This window comes from Cydia strobilella, chromosome 2 (assembly GCF_947568885.1).
Source record: "Cydia strobilella chromosome 2, ilCydStro3.1, whole genome shotgun sequence".
Lineage (NCBI taxonomy): Eukaryota > Metazoa > Arthropoda > Insecta > Lepidoptera > Tortricidae > Cydia > Cydia strobilella.
The window spans coordinates 12,789,309-12,805,521 of NC_086042.1; the positions used below are offsets into that span (position 1 = coordinate 12,789,309).

The 16,213-nt window shown below is 33.3% G+C and overlaps 1 protein-coding gene across 1 annotated transcript in view; it reads right to left on the reverse strand.

Annotated features, from left to right (window-relative positions):
- Positions 1-6,359: 6,359 nt before the first annotated feature.
- LOC134752462 (neuropeptide SIFamide receptor-like) overlaps positions 6,360-16,213 on the reverse strand; it is a 157,643-nt gene continuing 147,789 nt past the window's right edge. Inside the window, exon 3 of the mRNA XM_063688160.1 lies at positions 6,360-7,514. Within this exon, the coding sequence (XP_063544230.1) occupies positions 6,746-7,514 (769 nt within the window). The 3' untranslated portion in view covers positions 6,360-6,745. The remainder of the gene's footprint in view (positions 7,515-16,213) is intronic.

A 16,213-nucleotide genomic window follows, 5' to 3' on the forward strand; every position in this document is an offset into this window, starting at 1 on the left:
CGCTTGATAATGATCTTCCATCCCATACCGTTTCAAGTAAATAAAACAAACTGCAGTATTTTTTATTTTTTGAACTCAGTTAATTATGTAGTCTTTGTTATTCAGGTTACATATCGATCGCCACTTTGTTTATCACTTACTTACGGCGGAACTCACCACATAAATATACACACCTACATACACTGCGACTGTTAAAATATAGGTAATATAATAATAAAGTGTGCTGCAAGTTTCGTGATTTTATTTATAAAAACCTATTTAGGTAGACAAGTATTGACAAAATGAACAGCTAGAAAAAGGTAGGAAGGAAACAAAAATTAGGTTAATTAAATGCTTAGTTAAGGTTTCTTCATTTATTTAAATACAATAGTTTCTGTTGTCAAGAAATTAGTACAGTAACTTAGGAAGTGCCTTACTCGCGGTAGGTACAAATTAATCGACATTACTATCCATCCACCCGTGAGTAAGGTCTATCCTGTATGAAAAACACTTTCGACTCTAGACCCACACAGGAATTACAGCAAAGTACTCGTAATGTTACTATTTTAAACATTTAGGCCAGACATTGTTTCAAACTGTTCGACAGGGTTAGATACGTATGGGTAGATATTGATACAAAAATAAATGTTGATTTAGATGTTCTAAGTAATCTTCTTATTAACATTTAGTTAAAGTTAAAGCCTGGATTGTCCAGGTGAGTTTACAAGATTTACATAATGACATTACATCATAGTCAGCAAAGATGTATCGTAACATTCGTAACGAAAGGAAGGAAGGAAAGTATCAAGTCAACCAAAAATAATAATTTTAGGTACCAATGTTTAAATAAAAAAGATAACAAGTCAAAACTGCTACAAAACTTTGAAATGAATTTAGTTTAATACGATTTTAAGTTCCTATTTGTGCATTCAGCCTCACACAAATGAAACATTCATTCAGATTTAAGAAATAAATTAATAATTTCATTTTTTGTTGACGTTTGTACTTTTTTAAATAATTCTATGAATACCTATTTTCTTAACCACAATGCAAAGAGCAAGCAGTTAAATAAACTTGCATTATCTATGATTTTGTGCACAATTTCCAGTAGTATTGTTATTTTCAAGGTTTCATACTTTCAAATTTTAATCCTATTAAATGTTGCTAATATTAATGTTATTATTTAAAAAAAAAACTCGTAAATTCAATATGACTAAGTACCTAAATGAAATAAAGTCTGCAGATAGTAAAAATGTCTTTCCATTACATTTTAAACTAAAATAAATGCTTTTTAAAACGTCGTTTCCCTTATAATGGACTCCGAAACGAAGGTACAAAAGATTTCTACAATGCAAATCGTTGTCAATATGCAATAAATATACAAAATTTTGTAAAATACCTTCTAAATTGCTTAAAAGATGTAAACAAGGATGTAAAACTTTTTTGATATGTGGAGTTGTACACAGAATTGAAAATGTCATACTCACTGGCAAACCAACTTTCTGCTTTTTTAAAACATGACGATCCCAATTTAGAGGCATACTCATTTACTCAAACTATTCATAATGTCTATTTGATTTTAATCTCGGCGCGTACCTTTTCCTCGCACAAAATAATTTTGTGAGTGCAAGCGGAATACACGGAGGTTAAAATGTTAATAGTTCATCAAATACGAACATATCATCACAAATAGACAAAGTGACTGCCACAAATCACAACATTATAAATACAGTTTATTTAAAAAAAAGTAATGAGATTATTAATGACACTGAAATTCAATTGTTTCAGTCTACAAAATATTCAATACATATTTTAAAACGATTCAAACGATATATTTTGCTTAAAAAATATAAAGAAAAGCTTATGACATCTAAATTGTTTGTTGCCTATAATTATAAAAAAACCGTCCAAGTGCGAGTCGGACTCACACACGAAGGGTTCCGTACCATTAACTATAAAAACGGTCACCCATCCAAGTACAGACCCCGCCCGACTTTGCTTAACTTCGGTCAAAAATCACGTTTGTTGTATGGGAGCCCCACTTAAATCTCTATTTTATTCTGTTTTTAGTATTTCTTGTTATAGCGGCAACCGAAATACATCATCTGTGAAAATTTCAGCTGTCTAGCTATCACAGATCACGAGATACAGCCTGGTGACAGACGGACAGACGGACAGACAGACGGACAGCGGAGTCTTAGTAATAGGGTCCCATTTTTACCCTTTGGGTACGGAACCCTAAAAATTACATATCTAAAAACAAAGGCAAAAAACTATTGCTTTTTTTAATTGCTTTTACTACTTTTGATTTGTAGTAATTCAGCTATAACAAAATATATGACAAGAGGCATAAAATCGGTGAAAATATTAAAATCTCTAAAAAATTCCCTAATTAACATTGCTTGAACATCGAACCTCTACTTGTTTATTTTACAATTTAATTTATGTTACACTTTTTACAATCATTATCTAATTAAGTAATAACTAAACTACAAGCCGTCAACATAGTGTGGCCTAAATAACTGTAATTGTTACAGGTAAATTTCAAGGAAATAACTTTTCTATATTTATAAAACATCAAACTGTTTCTCATCAAATACTTCGAATACATTTACAGTTTCATCATTTAAAAGAGAGCATTTATTTATATGATTTACTAAACCTTATGTTTACTCTAAACATTTAAAATTAAATAATAGGAATCTCACAATTTATTTGTATATCAACTATGTCTAACACCAAACACTGCAAACAAGGAATAGCAATATGATACAGAAATGCATCATTCAACATAATTTATAAATTAACTACGATTAATGTTCATAACTATTAAATGTCAATCATCATTATGTTGTTATTTACATCTGTTTTATAAATATTATAAGTAAAATGTATAATTTCTACAACTGTGAAGTCTGTGAAGGCTTAGCCACAGAGTCCGTGTGGGGGCAGCGGGATGCATAGAGTGCACAGGGAATGCCCGCGCGTTGCGGACGGGCAAAGCGCGTAACGCCAACGCGATGAACGCGATGCAGACGTGTTATGAGCGACCTCGCGTCCGCACGCATCACGCAATCAACGCGTCTCGCTGCTCTCACGAGTCACGTAGCCTGTGTGGCTAAGCCTTAATGAATTTCAATACAAAACATCGATGACTAAGTATTTATGCTCCCGTAATTAATTTTACATTCCTTCACGCCTCAACTATAATAATGTCGGTATGTTATACCTCTACATAATTACGTATGTGTAATTGTGTATGTAGTATGGTAACTTTAAAATTTTATGAGTTGAGATATATAATGATGTATATATACATATCTATGTCTACATACATCATTATTCCGTACTATGTATACCTAGAACCTAAGTATATACATATATACATAGGAGAATTTATGTAAATCCTACACCTATAAATTTTGCACGTGTATTTTCGCTTTATTTGTTTTGCTGCAAATCATATTGCCATGATGGAATGGAAATAATCATAAGTTTTAATAATTAAATTTATGCAGATATTAAGAAAATAATGAGCTGTGCAAAAACTTGCTTTATTTTTTTATTGCTTATAAAAATAGCTGAATTTATAATCCATTTACTATAATACAAATCCTTTACAAGGAATAATGCAAGTAATTCAGTCTTCCAAGCGTCGACTTTGTCAATGATATAGCACATCACATAGACACGCACATACATACATACTATTACAATAAACGAAATTACAGCCATACAATAAACAATATTTTTATAATTTAGATAAATTAAGGTGTATTTTTTACATAAAATAATAGGTGACATCATGTTCTAAATGAATTTTGTAGGTATGAGACAAATTCAGCCAATGTATATTTATATGCTGGCAACTCACTATATTTCTTGATACCAACTGCTATAAAGTTCTTTTTAACGATCAAATATATTTAATTGTTATGTTTTTATGAGCTTTAAAAATGTTCTATTATGACATTGTTTAGTAAACTATTAACAAACAAGTAGTCATTAAACTTTGATAATATCAAAGTTGAAAGTACCAAACATAAAGTTTCAATTTACATTGATGTATTGTAAAGTGGTAATTTGAATAAGATACCTAGATTACCTAGTAAAGAGTATTTATGTATGGGTCTCTATTGTTTCTCATAAAGTTTTAAGTCATAATGTACTGTTTGTCCGAATTTTCGTTAGTCATAATTTGGTTTTTCTCAGAAACGCGTAACTTTTCAGGATTGCCATAAAACAAACCTAACCTAACCTATTTACAGGATAACCTTACGAAAATCCTGAAATGTTAACGGTTTCAGAATTATGACTAATGATAATCTGTCAATCATTACAACTTTCAATAATTATGTCAAACAACGGGATCCCTTATGTAAAGCCAGACCAGGAATATAATTATGATCACGCGCCATGTTGCGGAATTTCACTGGAACTAATTTTTCCATACTATACTGAACTCTCACCCTCACCCTATACACGAGAATAACAGCGCCCTCTTGATAATGATCATATAATTTCTAGTCAGGGTTTATATGTATTTTTTGCCAACGCTTACAGGCAACATGACAATCTGTTCTTGTCAACGTTGAATCGTCTAGAGTCGGCACAAAGCTAACTTTGCGCCGACTTGAACAGAACAAAGTGAGGCGGTGTCATTATAAACTTTGCTCCGACTTGTACAGAACAAAGTGAGGCGGTGTCATTATAAACTTTGCCCCGACTTGTACAGAACAAAGTGGGGCGGTGTCATTATAAACTATGCGCCGGCTTGAACAGAACACTATGAGGTGGTGTCATTATAAGCTTTGCGCGTACTTTAACTGAAAAAAGTGAGGCGGTGTCATTATAAACATCATATTCTCATAGAATTACGACATTAAAGCTGACTTCCCACACTTTGTCATTATAGAGTTAGCTTGGTCTGACTTTTGTTGTTCAAATTGGAAATAATGCAGTTAGGTTTCAACTACCTAGCCTGGGAAATATGGTCTGGATTTATTAATCATATGATCCAAAGCTAACCTGTTTTTTGGTTTACCCAAAACGAGTTTATACTAAATATCAACTAAGTCAACTTACATAAGGCTCCGTGAGGAATAAAAATATCGCATAGGTTTACGTATTAGGTAGCCATATAAACTTTGAGATTTATTTATTTCTCAAAGGCATTTTACATTATATTAGGTACTTATTTGTTTTTGTGCATTCAAAGCGGCTTTAGGGCTACGCCCTGAGTCTACTTCGTGGATCATTAAAATTGCAACTGGTTTCGAAAATAAGAAAGAATAAGTGAAACCAAAGTTTCAAGTTCAACAACTATTTCACTTGAGGTTTAAAATTGGCCAAAGCATTTTATTAAAACTTAATTTTCGGTCGGGTTACTTGTACACAGGTACCTAATCAATTTTTTTTTTCAACAAAGAAGATACGTTTCGCTAAATCTTTCAATATTTTCAAAGCCTTTTTCAACATTTTGATGACCCTCGTCATAAATCTATTAAACGCTTAAAGAAGTTTTATTTTATACACATCAAATTGAATTGGTTATTTGTGCATATATGTATTACATGTTCAAAATTAGTTGTCATAACGTGATTAGTCGTCATCGCAATAATAGAAAAGGTACCTTAGTCATTTTAAGTACTTATCAGATTACTTTTCATTTATTGTTAAAGGCTGACCAGGAATATATGATCACGCGCCATGTTGCGGAATTTCACTGGAACTAATTTTTCATACTATATTGAACTGTCATACATGAGAATAACAGCGCCCTCTCATAATCATATATTTCTGGTCAGGCTTTACTAATTTATCACCCCGCATTTTATATTTAAAAAATGAATTAGGTTGAACGTTTGACTACCTTGTGATTAAAATAAAATGTTGTAATTTTCAACCTAAAAAGGTATAGTGAATTATTATATAGCTATACTATATATTATTTATTTTTAACTATTGATGTGTGAATTAAAATTGTTTAGCTATACAAGTTTCAAAGAAATTAAAAGAGGAACATTTTTCAATATGTTTCAAATAGTATTGACTGACATATAATGTCACTTCATTAATTATTTAAGTACGTTGAAATATTAGTTAACATGCTACGAAATTTGTTATATTTATATTTCATTATTACCAACCACTTTCAAAAACTTATTTTCTACCAGTATTTGTACTGCAATATTATTTATTAATTTAGTGTCATTTAACTATAACTTAAACGACTATACGGATTAAAATACAATTTTACGGTGATTATAACAAAGACATATGTACATATGTAAGATTTATCTCACGAAATCCAACAGATAAAAACATATTTTATTTAGCAGGTGCCTAAAAATACAAAACTAAAATCACGTTGAAAAAAAAACTGGCTTCTTCGATTATGAATCCAAGCAAAAACAGCTTTATAATATTATTGTTATACATATTTTATACACTTTGTGCTACATGTGCGTTTCGCAGTTTCCGCGATACAAAAGTACAATCAGTGTAAAAATAATCTTCTTAACACTTTATACTTTAGACGACTTACGTATAAAAGTTACACAGTACTAAAACATCAACTGATTATGTTCTTGTTACCTACGAGTATGGAATAGTCACCAGCACGGACAACATCAAACTGCTGAACTCAAAACTTTACTTAACATAAGTCGTATTTTTCGATATGCTGATAGGTACGGTGCGCCAACAGCGCGTGCCAACATGATGGCTTTGCAGACTGGTTCCGGAACAATAGCTCACACCCATCTTATACTCCGGTGTGGTTGAATATGAACGATACAGCATTCTTGTCAACGGGCGGTGATCTTCGTGTTATTGATTGATGATTGTTATTGTTGTAATGCCATGACTTTCTCGTTGACGTACTCGATGATTGCAACGCAATAGTTTCATAGTAACGTAGCCTGCCGCAACATTTTCTACTTTTGATAATAGCAACGAAGCCCTTTCTATACTTTTTATTAAAGAATGCGTATAAGATGGGATTGATGCAAGAATTTGATGAACCCAGCCATTGTGCAAGTGGTGTTACAACAGGGAACATTTCTTCTTCCCACTTTTGAATTGGTCCGCCAAGTTTTATTCTCGCGAATATGAGGTAAAGCGGGAACCAGGACAAAACAAACAGAATCACTACTGCGACGAGCATTTTGACGACCTTTACTTTGGATTTCTGCTGCATGTTTTCCATGTGAGCGTCTTGGGTATCCGTTGGGATAGATCTTCTCCAGACTTTAATCCAGATGAGTATGTAGCACATGGTAATGAGAAGCATTGGTAAGATATAACAAAAAATCAGATTTCCGATCACAAAGTATAGGATTTCGCTCAAGGGGTTTGGCCAAACATCGAGACACAGCAGAACATGAGGATTGTCTTCAAACACCACCACCAAGTCGAAAAAGAACACCCAAGGAGTGGTGACAAGGATGGCGAAGATCCAGATGAATACGATCATCAGACGTGCACGGCGCTTGGTGATTTGGCATTTCAAGGGCCACCAGATGGCAAGGAATCTGAAACAAAAAATAGAATAAAATAAGTGTTGAAAACATGTACTTAAGGTTAACCGGTAGGGTAGGGTAGGAAACAGTGGCTCGGAAAAAAATTGCCGGGTACAGTGGCTCACTCAACCTAATTCCAACATGATATAGAGGCAATATTGGGGCGACTGAGCCACTCTTCGAGCTGAGCCACTGTTTCCTACCCTACCCTACTCAGTTTTTCGTCAACATAAAAGGATATAGGCAATTCTTGGACAAAATACGTATAACATGATGGAAATTGTTATTGCGTTTGATTGCCTCATCATCTTCCTCGCGTTGTCCCGGCATATTGCCACGGCTCATAGGAGCCTGGGGTCCGCTTAGCAACTAATCCCAAGAATTGGCGTAGGCACTAGTTTTTACTAAAACGACTGCCATCTGACCTTCCAACCCAGATGGTAGTAAACTAGGCCTTATTGGGATTAGTCCGGTTTCCTCGCGATGTTTTCCTTCACCGAAAAGCGACTGGTAAATATCAAATAATATTTCATACATAGGTTCCGAAAAACTCATTGGTACAAGCCGGGGTTTGAACCCGCGACCAATTACTTTTACTGATTTCCTATTTTGCTTTCCCAACCTATTTTTGAAATCCCTTTTTTAAACTGATATCACTAACTGAAGGTCGCCTGGGAGACATCACTTTTTAGCGGTTGTCTACCGTTCTTAACGGAATAAATAATAATAAGGTTATTGCACAGTCTGTCAGTTATTGTGGAGGGAGTGCCATGGTTCAGTGCCAGATGAACCACCAAGATTTAAATCATTAATGATGTCAAGATTTCATTATGGTAATACAGATTACCGTTCTAGTTTTGCCATATTGGGGAATTATTTTCAACTTTGAAATCATATTTTCTGTAACAGTTTGCCGATTTACTTACGTATTTAATTATAAGTATATATTATACTGGTATAACTATATTTTGCATCCAAGTTCTTCTAAATTAAAGTTGAAAGTTAAATAACGACTAGGATATTACTGAAAAAAAAAATAGACCAACTGAGCGTAAGCACCTCGCCAGTCTTGCGAAATAATTGGTTCGTCTGGTTCGAAGGCAGCGGGCAAAGCATTCTCTTTCCACAAAATCACAAAAAAATATTCCTGCTATCTCGGTTGCTCAGTTGCCTACAAAAGGGGAGCATAAAAGACAGAATAAAAAGTAAAATTCCATCTTTTTGTTACGCTTTTCCGACCCTTTAGCGTTATGCAAATTACTGGCAAACAACGGGGCAAGCAGCTCTATTGTTTATTACCTATTTCAAGGCTGGGCAGATTGATCCCAAATATAAAAAAAGCCATTGGGTTTAAATGCCTAAATATAGGCTATTTAATTTTAATTTAAGATTTACTTATTTTTAATGGTTAACGTTGTGAAAAAGATGATATACTGTATAGGTACATGAATGACACTTATAAAATTTAAAAACTATTTTAATTATTATTAGAACACTGAAATTACTGATAACTATATTCTAAAAAAACACTCGTGTAAGATTTTTAGTATCAGAATTTTAAACTTATTGACACAAAGCTGTTATAACTAACGCCCAATTAACGAATTACCATTGAAAATTAATAGAGACGGACCGGAATACAACACGTTAACCGTAAGTTTCGAAATCTTCAAAAAAATAGAAAAAAAATTGTTTTCAATATCAGACATATCACTATACAAGGTGTTCACGAGGAAGCCGCAAGATTTTAACCACGCCTTTCTGAGGCCAAAAGAAGAAAAAATTTAATAAGAGTTTAGGTCAAATTCGCAAAAAAAAAAATTTTTTTTTGTTTTTTTTTTTAGATTTTTTAAATGTGTTTGTACATAAAAAGTAAATGTTATTGGTTAACTTGTCACTTAAAATGGACTTACTTTTTTTTCGTAAAACCAGTTTTTACAGTGTTACGACTTGTCACTTTTTGACATCTATCAATAAGGATACTTGGACTACGTCCCATAGTGGCAACATCGCCATCAAAAATGCGTTTTGCACTATGTAACAATAAAAACTTGTTTTTATTTATTTATTGGTATTAACTCTGAAACTAGGAGAAATACAGAAAAGTTTATAGGACATTTTAGTGTTTAAATATGATCAGGAATATGCTGTTAAAATTATTCGGTTTCCTCATGTTACACCATGTATTGTGGCCCGTTCTAAATATTTAGGACTGACAACGTTGAACATGATGCAAAGCTTTCTTTAGATGCTTACATTGTGCTCCGTTTCATGTTTCAAGTTTCCATGACTACCTACACCACAGCGATTCCGAAACCCGAATGGTGCCGGTATTGAACTGATTGTCTAAACAGTTACAAAATGTGTCAATCATTGATTATATCCATCCGTCTATTTATGTGCGCGTCGCATTCGTGGCTTATGACCATCAAACTATTGTAACAGGTATGCGCGTAATACATATGACTCCGGTAAATTAAGCCAAGTCAATTTCATTTTTATTGTAAAAGAATAAGGTTATAAAAGGTCATGCAGCTTTATCAAACCAATCAATTAGGTAGGCCCCTTGAGTGCATTTAATTTATGTGCGAATCTCCATTTTAGGGCATAACCAATGACCTACTTACATTTAAATTATATCCATCCGTCTATTTATGTGCGCGTCGCATTCGTGGCTTATGACCATCAAACTATTGTAACAGGTATAAGCGCGTAATACATATGACTCCGCTAAATTAAGCCAAGTCAATTTCATTTTTATTGTAAAATAATAAGGTTATAAGAGGTCATGCAGCTTTATCAAACCAATCAATTAGGTAGGCCCCTTGAGTGCATTTAATTTATGTGCGAATCTCCATTTTAGGGCATAACCAATGACCTACTTACATTTAAATTATATCCATCCGTCTATTTATGTGCGCGTCGCATTCGTGGCTTATGACCATCAAACTATTGTAACAGGTATAAGCGCGTAATACATATGACTCCGCTAAATTAAGCCAAGTCAATTTCATTTTTATTGTAAAAGAATAAGGTTATAAGAGGTCATGCAGCTTTATCAAACCAATCAATTAGGTAGGCCCCTTGAGTGCATTTAATTTATGTGCGAATCTCCATTTTAGGGCATAACCAATGACCTACTTACATTTAATTGTTATAACGTTTAACTAAATAATTGCTTGATATTTATGCCGATTTATTCTAAAATTAACATTAATAGACAGAATTCAATCATTGACCTACATTAATTTAACAAGTCACGATTTTAAGTTTACGTAAAGGACCTCCTACTATTTAGGTAAATGCCAAATATATAAAATATATAATAGGTATATATATATATATATATATATATACACAATTGCTCATTGCTCCTACTTTTTAATTCAAATAAAACTTTTTCAGACACCAAAATACGAGTTTTATTTTAATATTGATGATGTGATGGTGTGGTCCTTGTATGTTCGCAAAATAAATATATTCAGTTAATAACACCCTTCGGCACTGCACAAGATGATAATTAACCCAAATTCCATTTACGGTTAAAATGCATCAATTAATATAAATGGGTAGGTACTCACCAACTTATTGCAGTTTTACTGGTTATTATAAAGGTATGATACATTGAATTATTAACCTTAAAATACATTGAATGAAGTTCATAAATTATAACCATTGGTTACGGACCGGTGGAATACAGTGAAAAAATAATAATTTCCGTTATTATGGCTGGTTTGTATATGAGACTCGTGTTTAATTGCATAGTGTTATAGTAATTTAAACGGTATTTCGGATGGCATAAAGTTTAATTTCAAGCAGCAGCAGTACAGTAGTACTTGAGAAAGCAAGCAGTCGCATAATTTGTAAAATTTGGCGCCTCAATCTGTCAGACGGTCACGTTAAAAGTAAGTTGAACGTGACATTGGCCTTAAATCTTGTTATTACCGATATGTAAGGTGTAATTGATATGCACGCGATACTGCTTGTTTTTTATTTTATTTTACAAATCTTATTTTATTTTGTCATAAAATAAGATTTGTAAAGATTTGTAAGATTTTTGTTGTTGTTTGTTATTTTATTTAATCCTTTTGTTTCTTAAGTACTCGCACATTATCCCTTCATATTTAGAGCAAATCCAGTTTTAGGAGGTACTATCTTAGTATGGTTGACCAACCTTAGAAATTATTATTAGTACAATAATATAATAGTTACACAAAAATATTATATAAAAATTTAGCATTTTAAACAACTGCAGATAAAGCTGACTTCATATTATTGCCAGTATAGTAAAAAAAAAACTTTAAAGAAAGGCCAGAGTAATTATTAGAACAATTTACACCCAACATAAGGGAACGGACAAGTGATATACACCGTGTGTACCTCGTCTGTTCATAAGTTTTGAGACGAATGTAAACTCAAAATTTATTAGTAATTGTACTTTGACCAACTGACTATTACATTCGACAGACTTTACTTATTTTGACATACATTACTAAAGACTTAGCTCAAACTCAAATAGTTTCATTACTGAAATGTTATACGATTACATTCATATTTTACTTAACAACTAGTTTATGTTGGCATTTAAATCATATCCTTCTCATGAAAATAATTATCTTCTCCACTACAATACAGGAAAGGAATATATTGCATATTCGATATAGTCGAAGCGTTTGTCCATATTTTGGTGTATAACTTGATTTTTCAACTTTTACAGTTTTCTTTTACTTCCGATACTTTCCCGCTAGTAAACATGATATTTTCGGGATTGTGCCGGCAGCCCTTAAATGCCAACATATTAAATGACTATAATTAGAAACACAGAAGGCCATATAAAATAAACTCAATTTCATCTAATTAATTATAAAAAGTGCTGGCCGCTTTTCTAGACACGCCGCACTTAATGACATAATCCGCCGGTCTCTTGCATCCGTTAACGTGCCAGCTTTGCTGGAGCCAACTGGCATCGCCAGGGACGACGACAAGAGACCGGACGGTATGTCTTTGGTTCCGTGGAGTTTGGAAAGGGTGCTAGTGTGGAACGCTACATGTGTAGACACACTGGCTCCTTCCCACCTCAACGGAACCAGTAATCAAGTGGGTGCGGCGGCTAAGTCGGCCTTAAAGCTCAAAATAAATAAATACAGGGGTCTTGGCCCCGAGTATACTTTCATGCCCTTTGGGGTTGAGACCCTTGGCCCTTGGGGTCCTAATGCTCTACAGTTTTTAAAGAACTATCAAAAAGATTAGTCGATTTCACTGGCGACCGAAGAGCTGGCAGCTCTCTCGCGCAACGTATTAGCGTCGCAATACAGCAGGGAAATGCTGCCAGCATCCTCGGCACCATGCCAAAGGGGCCACATTTTCTAGATGTATTTTAGTTTTATTTATTGGTTTTAATTTAGTTTTGTTTTATAGATAAGTTCGTTTTTAAGAAATGTATTGTTATTTTTTAGATAGATAAAATAAAAACATTTATTAAAGTGTAGTTGTTAAGTGAAAATATGAATGTAATCGTATAACATTTCAGTAATCGAAATATTTGAGTTTACATTCGTCTCAAAACGTATGAACAGACGAGGTAGTTCAACTGGCAGAACAATAGTTATTTTTACAGGCAAGTAACTAGAGTTGCCCACTTCTACATACGCAAGCGTTGGCTACCTACTGAGAGTAATAAGATCACTTTTATCCTGGTTCTACACTACTGTGGTTACTTTACTAATTCATAGTTGATTATATCGTTGACAATATACTGAAGCAAACAAGGTGCTTACAAATATTTGACCACAAGTAAGTATGTCATTGCATGTTCAAGTACTTTTATTGTTGAACTTTAAACAAATGTGTTTAACACAAAACTTATGTTCAATAACACATCTCAGAAGTACATAGACCATGCAATATTTTAATCTATTTTCATCATATTCATGCCTAATTTCGTCATCTTGTTTATAAATCACAATGAAAACAACATAGTAAGTAAATATGTAAAGCTTAGAACCGTTCCTTAGGTCGCATAAATTAGAATGCCAAGGTTTCATCTGCTAGAAGTTCAGTTCAATAAAAGTAGTCGCCTTTAGGTACTTATCAACGGAGCCACCTTCACTCACTTCTCTGGAAGTACTAATGATAATTTTGTAGAACAGTACTGATAAAAATGTCGACATCGGTGGGTATTTCAAATTATTTTCTGAATTAGAACTAAAGAACATTAGGATATGAGAAAAATAGGGAGTGAATAATTATGATAATGATGTTTTTACTGTAACTAAGGCCGGGCGGTAGAGCAAAAGTATCAGGGCCGAACTATTTGGACACATTTCCCAGCAATATACGGCCCATTTCGAACAATGCTTATAAGATGTCACAGCGATACGTAACTGATCTCTAAGTCAAAAGTGACGTTTTTGGTTAAAAAAAATATCACTGACTCAGTATCATATCGCTGTGACATCTTATAAGCATTGTTCGAATCGGGCCGTGAAGTTAATTCGACGGAGAGTATAGGTACTCGTAGAGTCATGAAGTATTAGTGTTTACCATTGACCCTGTGTTCACCGTTTTCCAATGCAGCAACCATATTTGACTTTTAAATTGGTAAAGTGCGTTGTGCAGAAATATCGATAGAATTACATAGGTACTTTATAAACTTTAAAAAGAAAAGCGCATTAATAAAATAAGTAACCTTACAAAGCTACGAGTATAATCTATTCGATACACTATCGTCTTCATTTATTTTAGAAATTTCTTGATGAAACATTTGGACACATTTCCCAGCAATATACGGCCCATTTCGAACAATGCTTACAAGATTGTTAATGGAATCCTTTTTGCTTTGAAGATTGACAGGTTTCATTTCAAGTTGGATCAGTTTGGATTATGTTTGTTAAGCCAATGTCCTCTCAAGATATTTTCCTTATTTTCTTATGTTTTTGTTTGAACAATGTTTTGTGTCAAAATGTGTCATTTTTATAATATGAAAATTTTAATTGTATTTCTGATCTGTTTTAGGTAGGTAGGTAGGTACTCGTACTTTTGTAGGTATGTTGGGAATTGTTATCAAATACTATACCATAATGTGTTTGTACTTTAAAAAAAAGTATTTTAATAAATTTAATTTAGTTGTCAGGGGTTAGTGTGAAATAAATTTCCTCTCCCTCTTGGAGGCCTCTTGTTTCTATACATAACGTTTTAACGTATGACATAAGCTTTTAGTGAGTTAGTATTTTAGAACAGCGATAGTTTAATTACTTCAATGTAAGAGGAAATTGGAAAACAACGTCGCGTTAATGGCCGGATGTCCATCGACGATATCGTTTCATTCCGGGAATTAATAGTAGTTACAACCAATTTAATAGAATTTTGGTTAAACTAAATTAGCAATATAAAGACCAGTAAGTATTTTAAAATCGGCGATTATTTACTATTTCCATAAGTTTATTTCCTCAGTACCTATCCAGCATACAACAAATAGTGTCTGATCGTGCCCTGACCTTTGTAGTTCAAGGCTGAACACAGCTTCTCTATAGGTGTATGCCCACCGCTGCTCAACAAGGCTACAAAATTTATGCAAGTACTTGTTGGTTGCTAGATTTTATAACTGATTGTTACAATTTTAATTGTTTGCAGATAAAGTCGAGATTCTTAGTGTCGCCGTTACCAGCGCCCTACCTAATAGTACATTTCGATGCTAGTGCGGAAAGTATGTCATCACCACACGAGTACCGAGATATCTTGCCACGAGCCGTAGGCGAGTGGCAAGACTCGGGACGAGTGAAGAATGACATATCCGCACGTGTATCGAACGACGTTTTTTAATACAGTTGCGAAAAAATAAGAAAAGCAACAAGTAAGGAATGGAATTCGGAACTTTTATATTATTAATTCTGTGACATCATTGACATTGACATTATGAAGAGGTGTTTTTCTTCTAGCTTTTATTCGACTAGAATAGATTTTGTTATTATTATTGAACCCACTTAAATGAGTTTTTTTTTAAATGCATGTTCTATAAAACAGAAACCATTGTAAATATTAAAACATTGTACTATTATTACCTAAGTATCGTTATTTACGATTATTTGTGTATCGTATATTTATAAAAACAATATCGAATGTTGCCTTTGAAAACTTTAAACATTCTTGCAGTAAGAAAATACGCCTCTTCTTTGACAGGCGTTCCGTTCCATTCAGACAACTTATTAAGAACGGTTTTTCAAAATTAAAAAATAAACGTGTTATAATACTTATAATGATGAAGAGGTAAGTAATGAAATATTAAATATGCATATTTTTCGTATTCTTACATTAACAGTAGGTTTTTATGTTGATTACGACGTTTAAAGGAAACTAATATTAACACTTATCAATAAGTAGTCATGAATTGGAACAAGTATACATTTAAAAAAACTGGAAAAATAAAAAGCACTAGTTCGCGAAAACCAACTTTCCGCACGCTAAACAGCCACGAAAAGTAGCACTTTTTGAGCAACTGTATTAAAAAATTATAAACGGCTCTGTTTTTTAATTGTATCGCGATGACAGATGACAGATGCTACGAGAAGTCACGTGACTATCGGCCTGATTCGAACTTTAATTTACGTCAAACAAACGTTTGTCTAGATACGTTATGGATCGTATATGTCAGTGTCAAAAGTGATGTTTCTTCAAACAAAAACGTCACTTTGGACACTGACATATCCGATCCA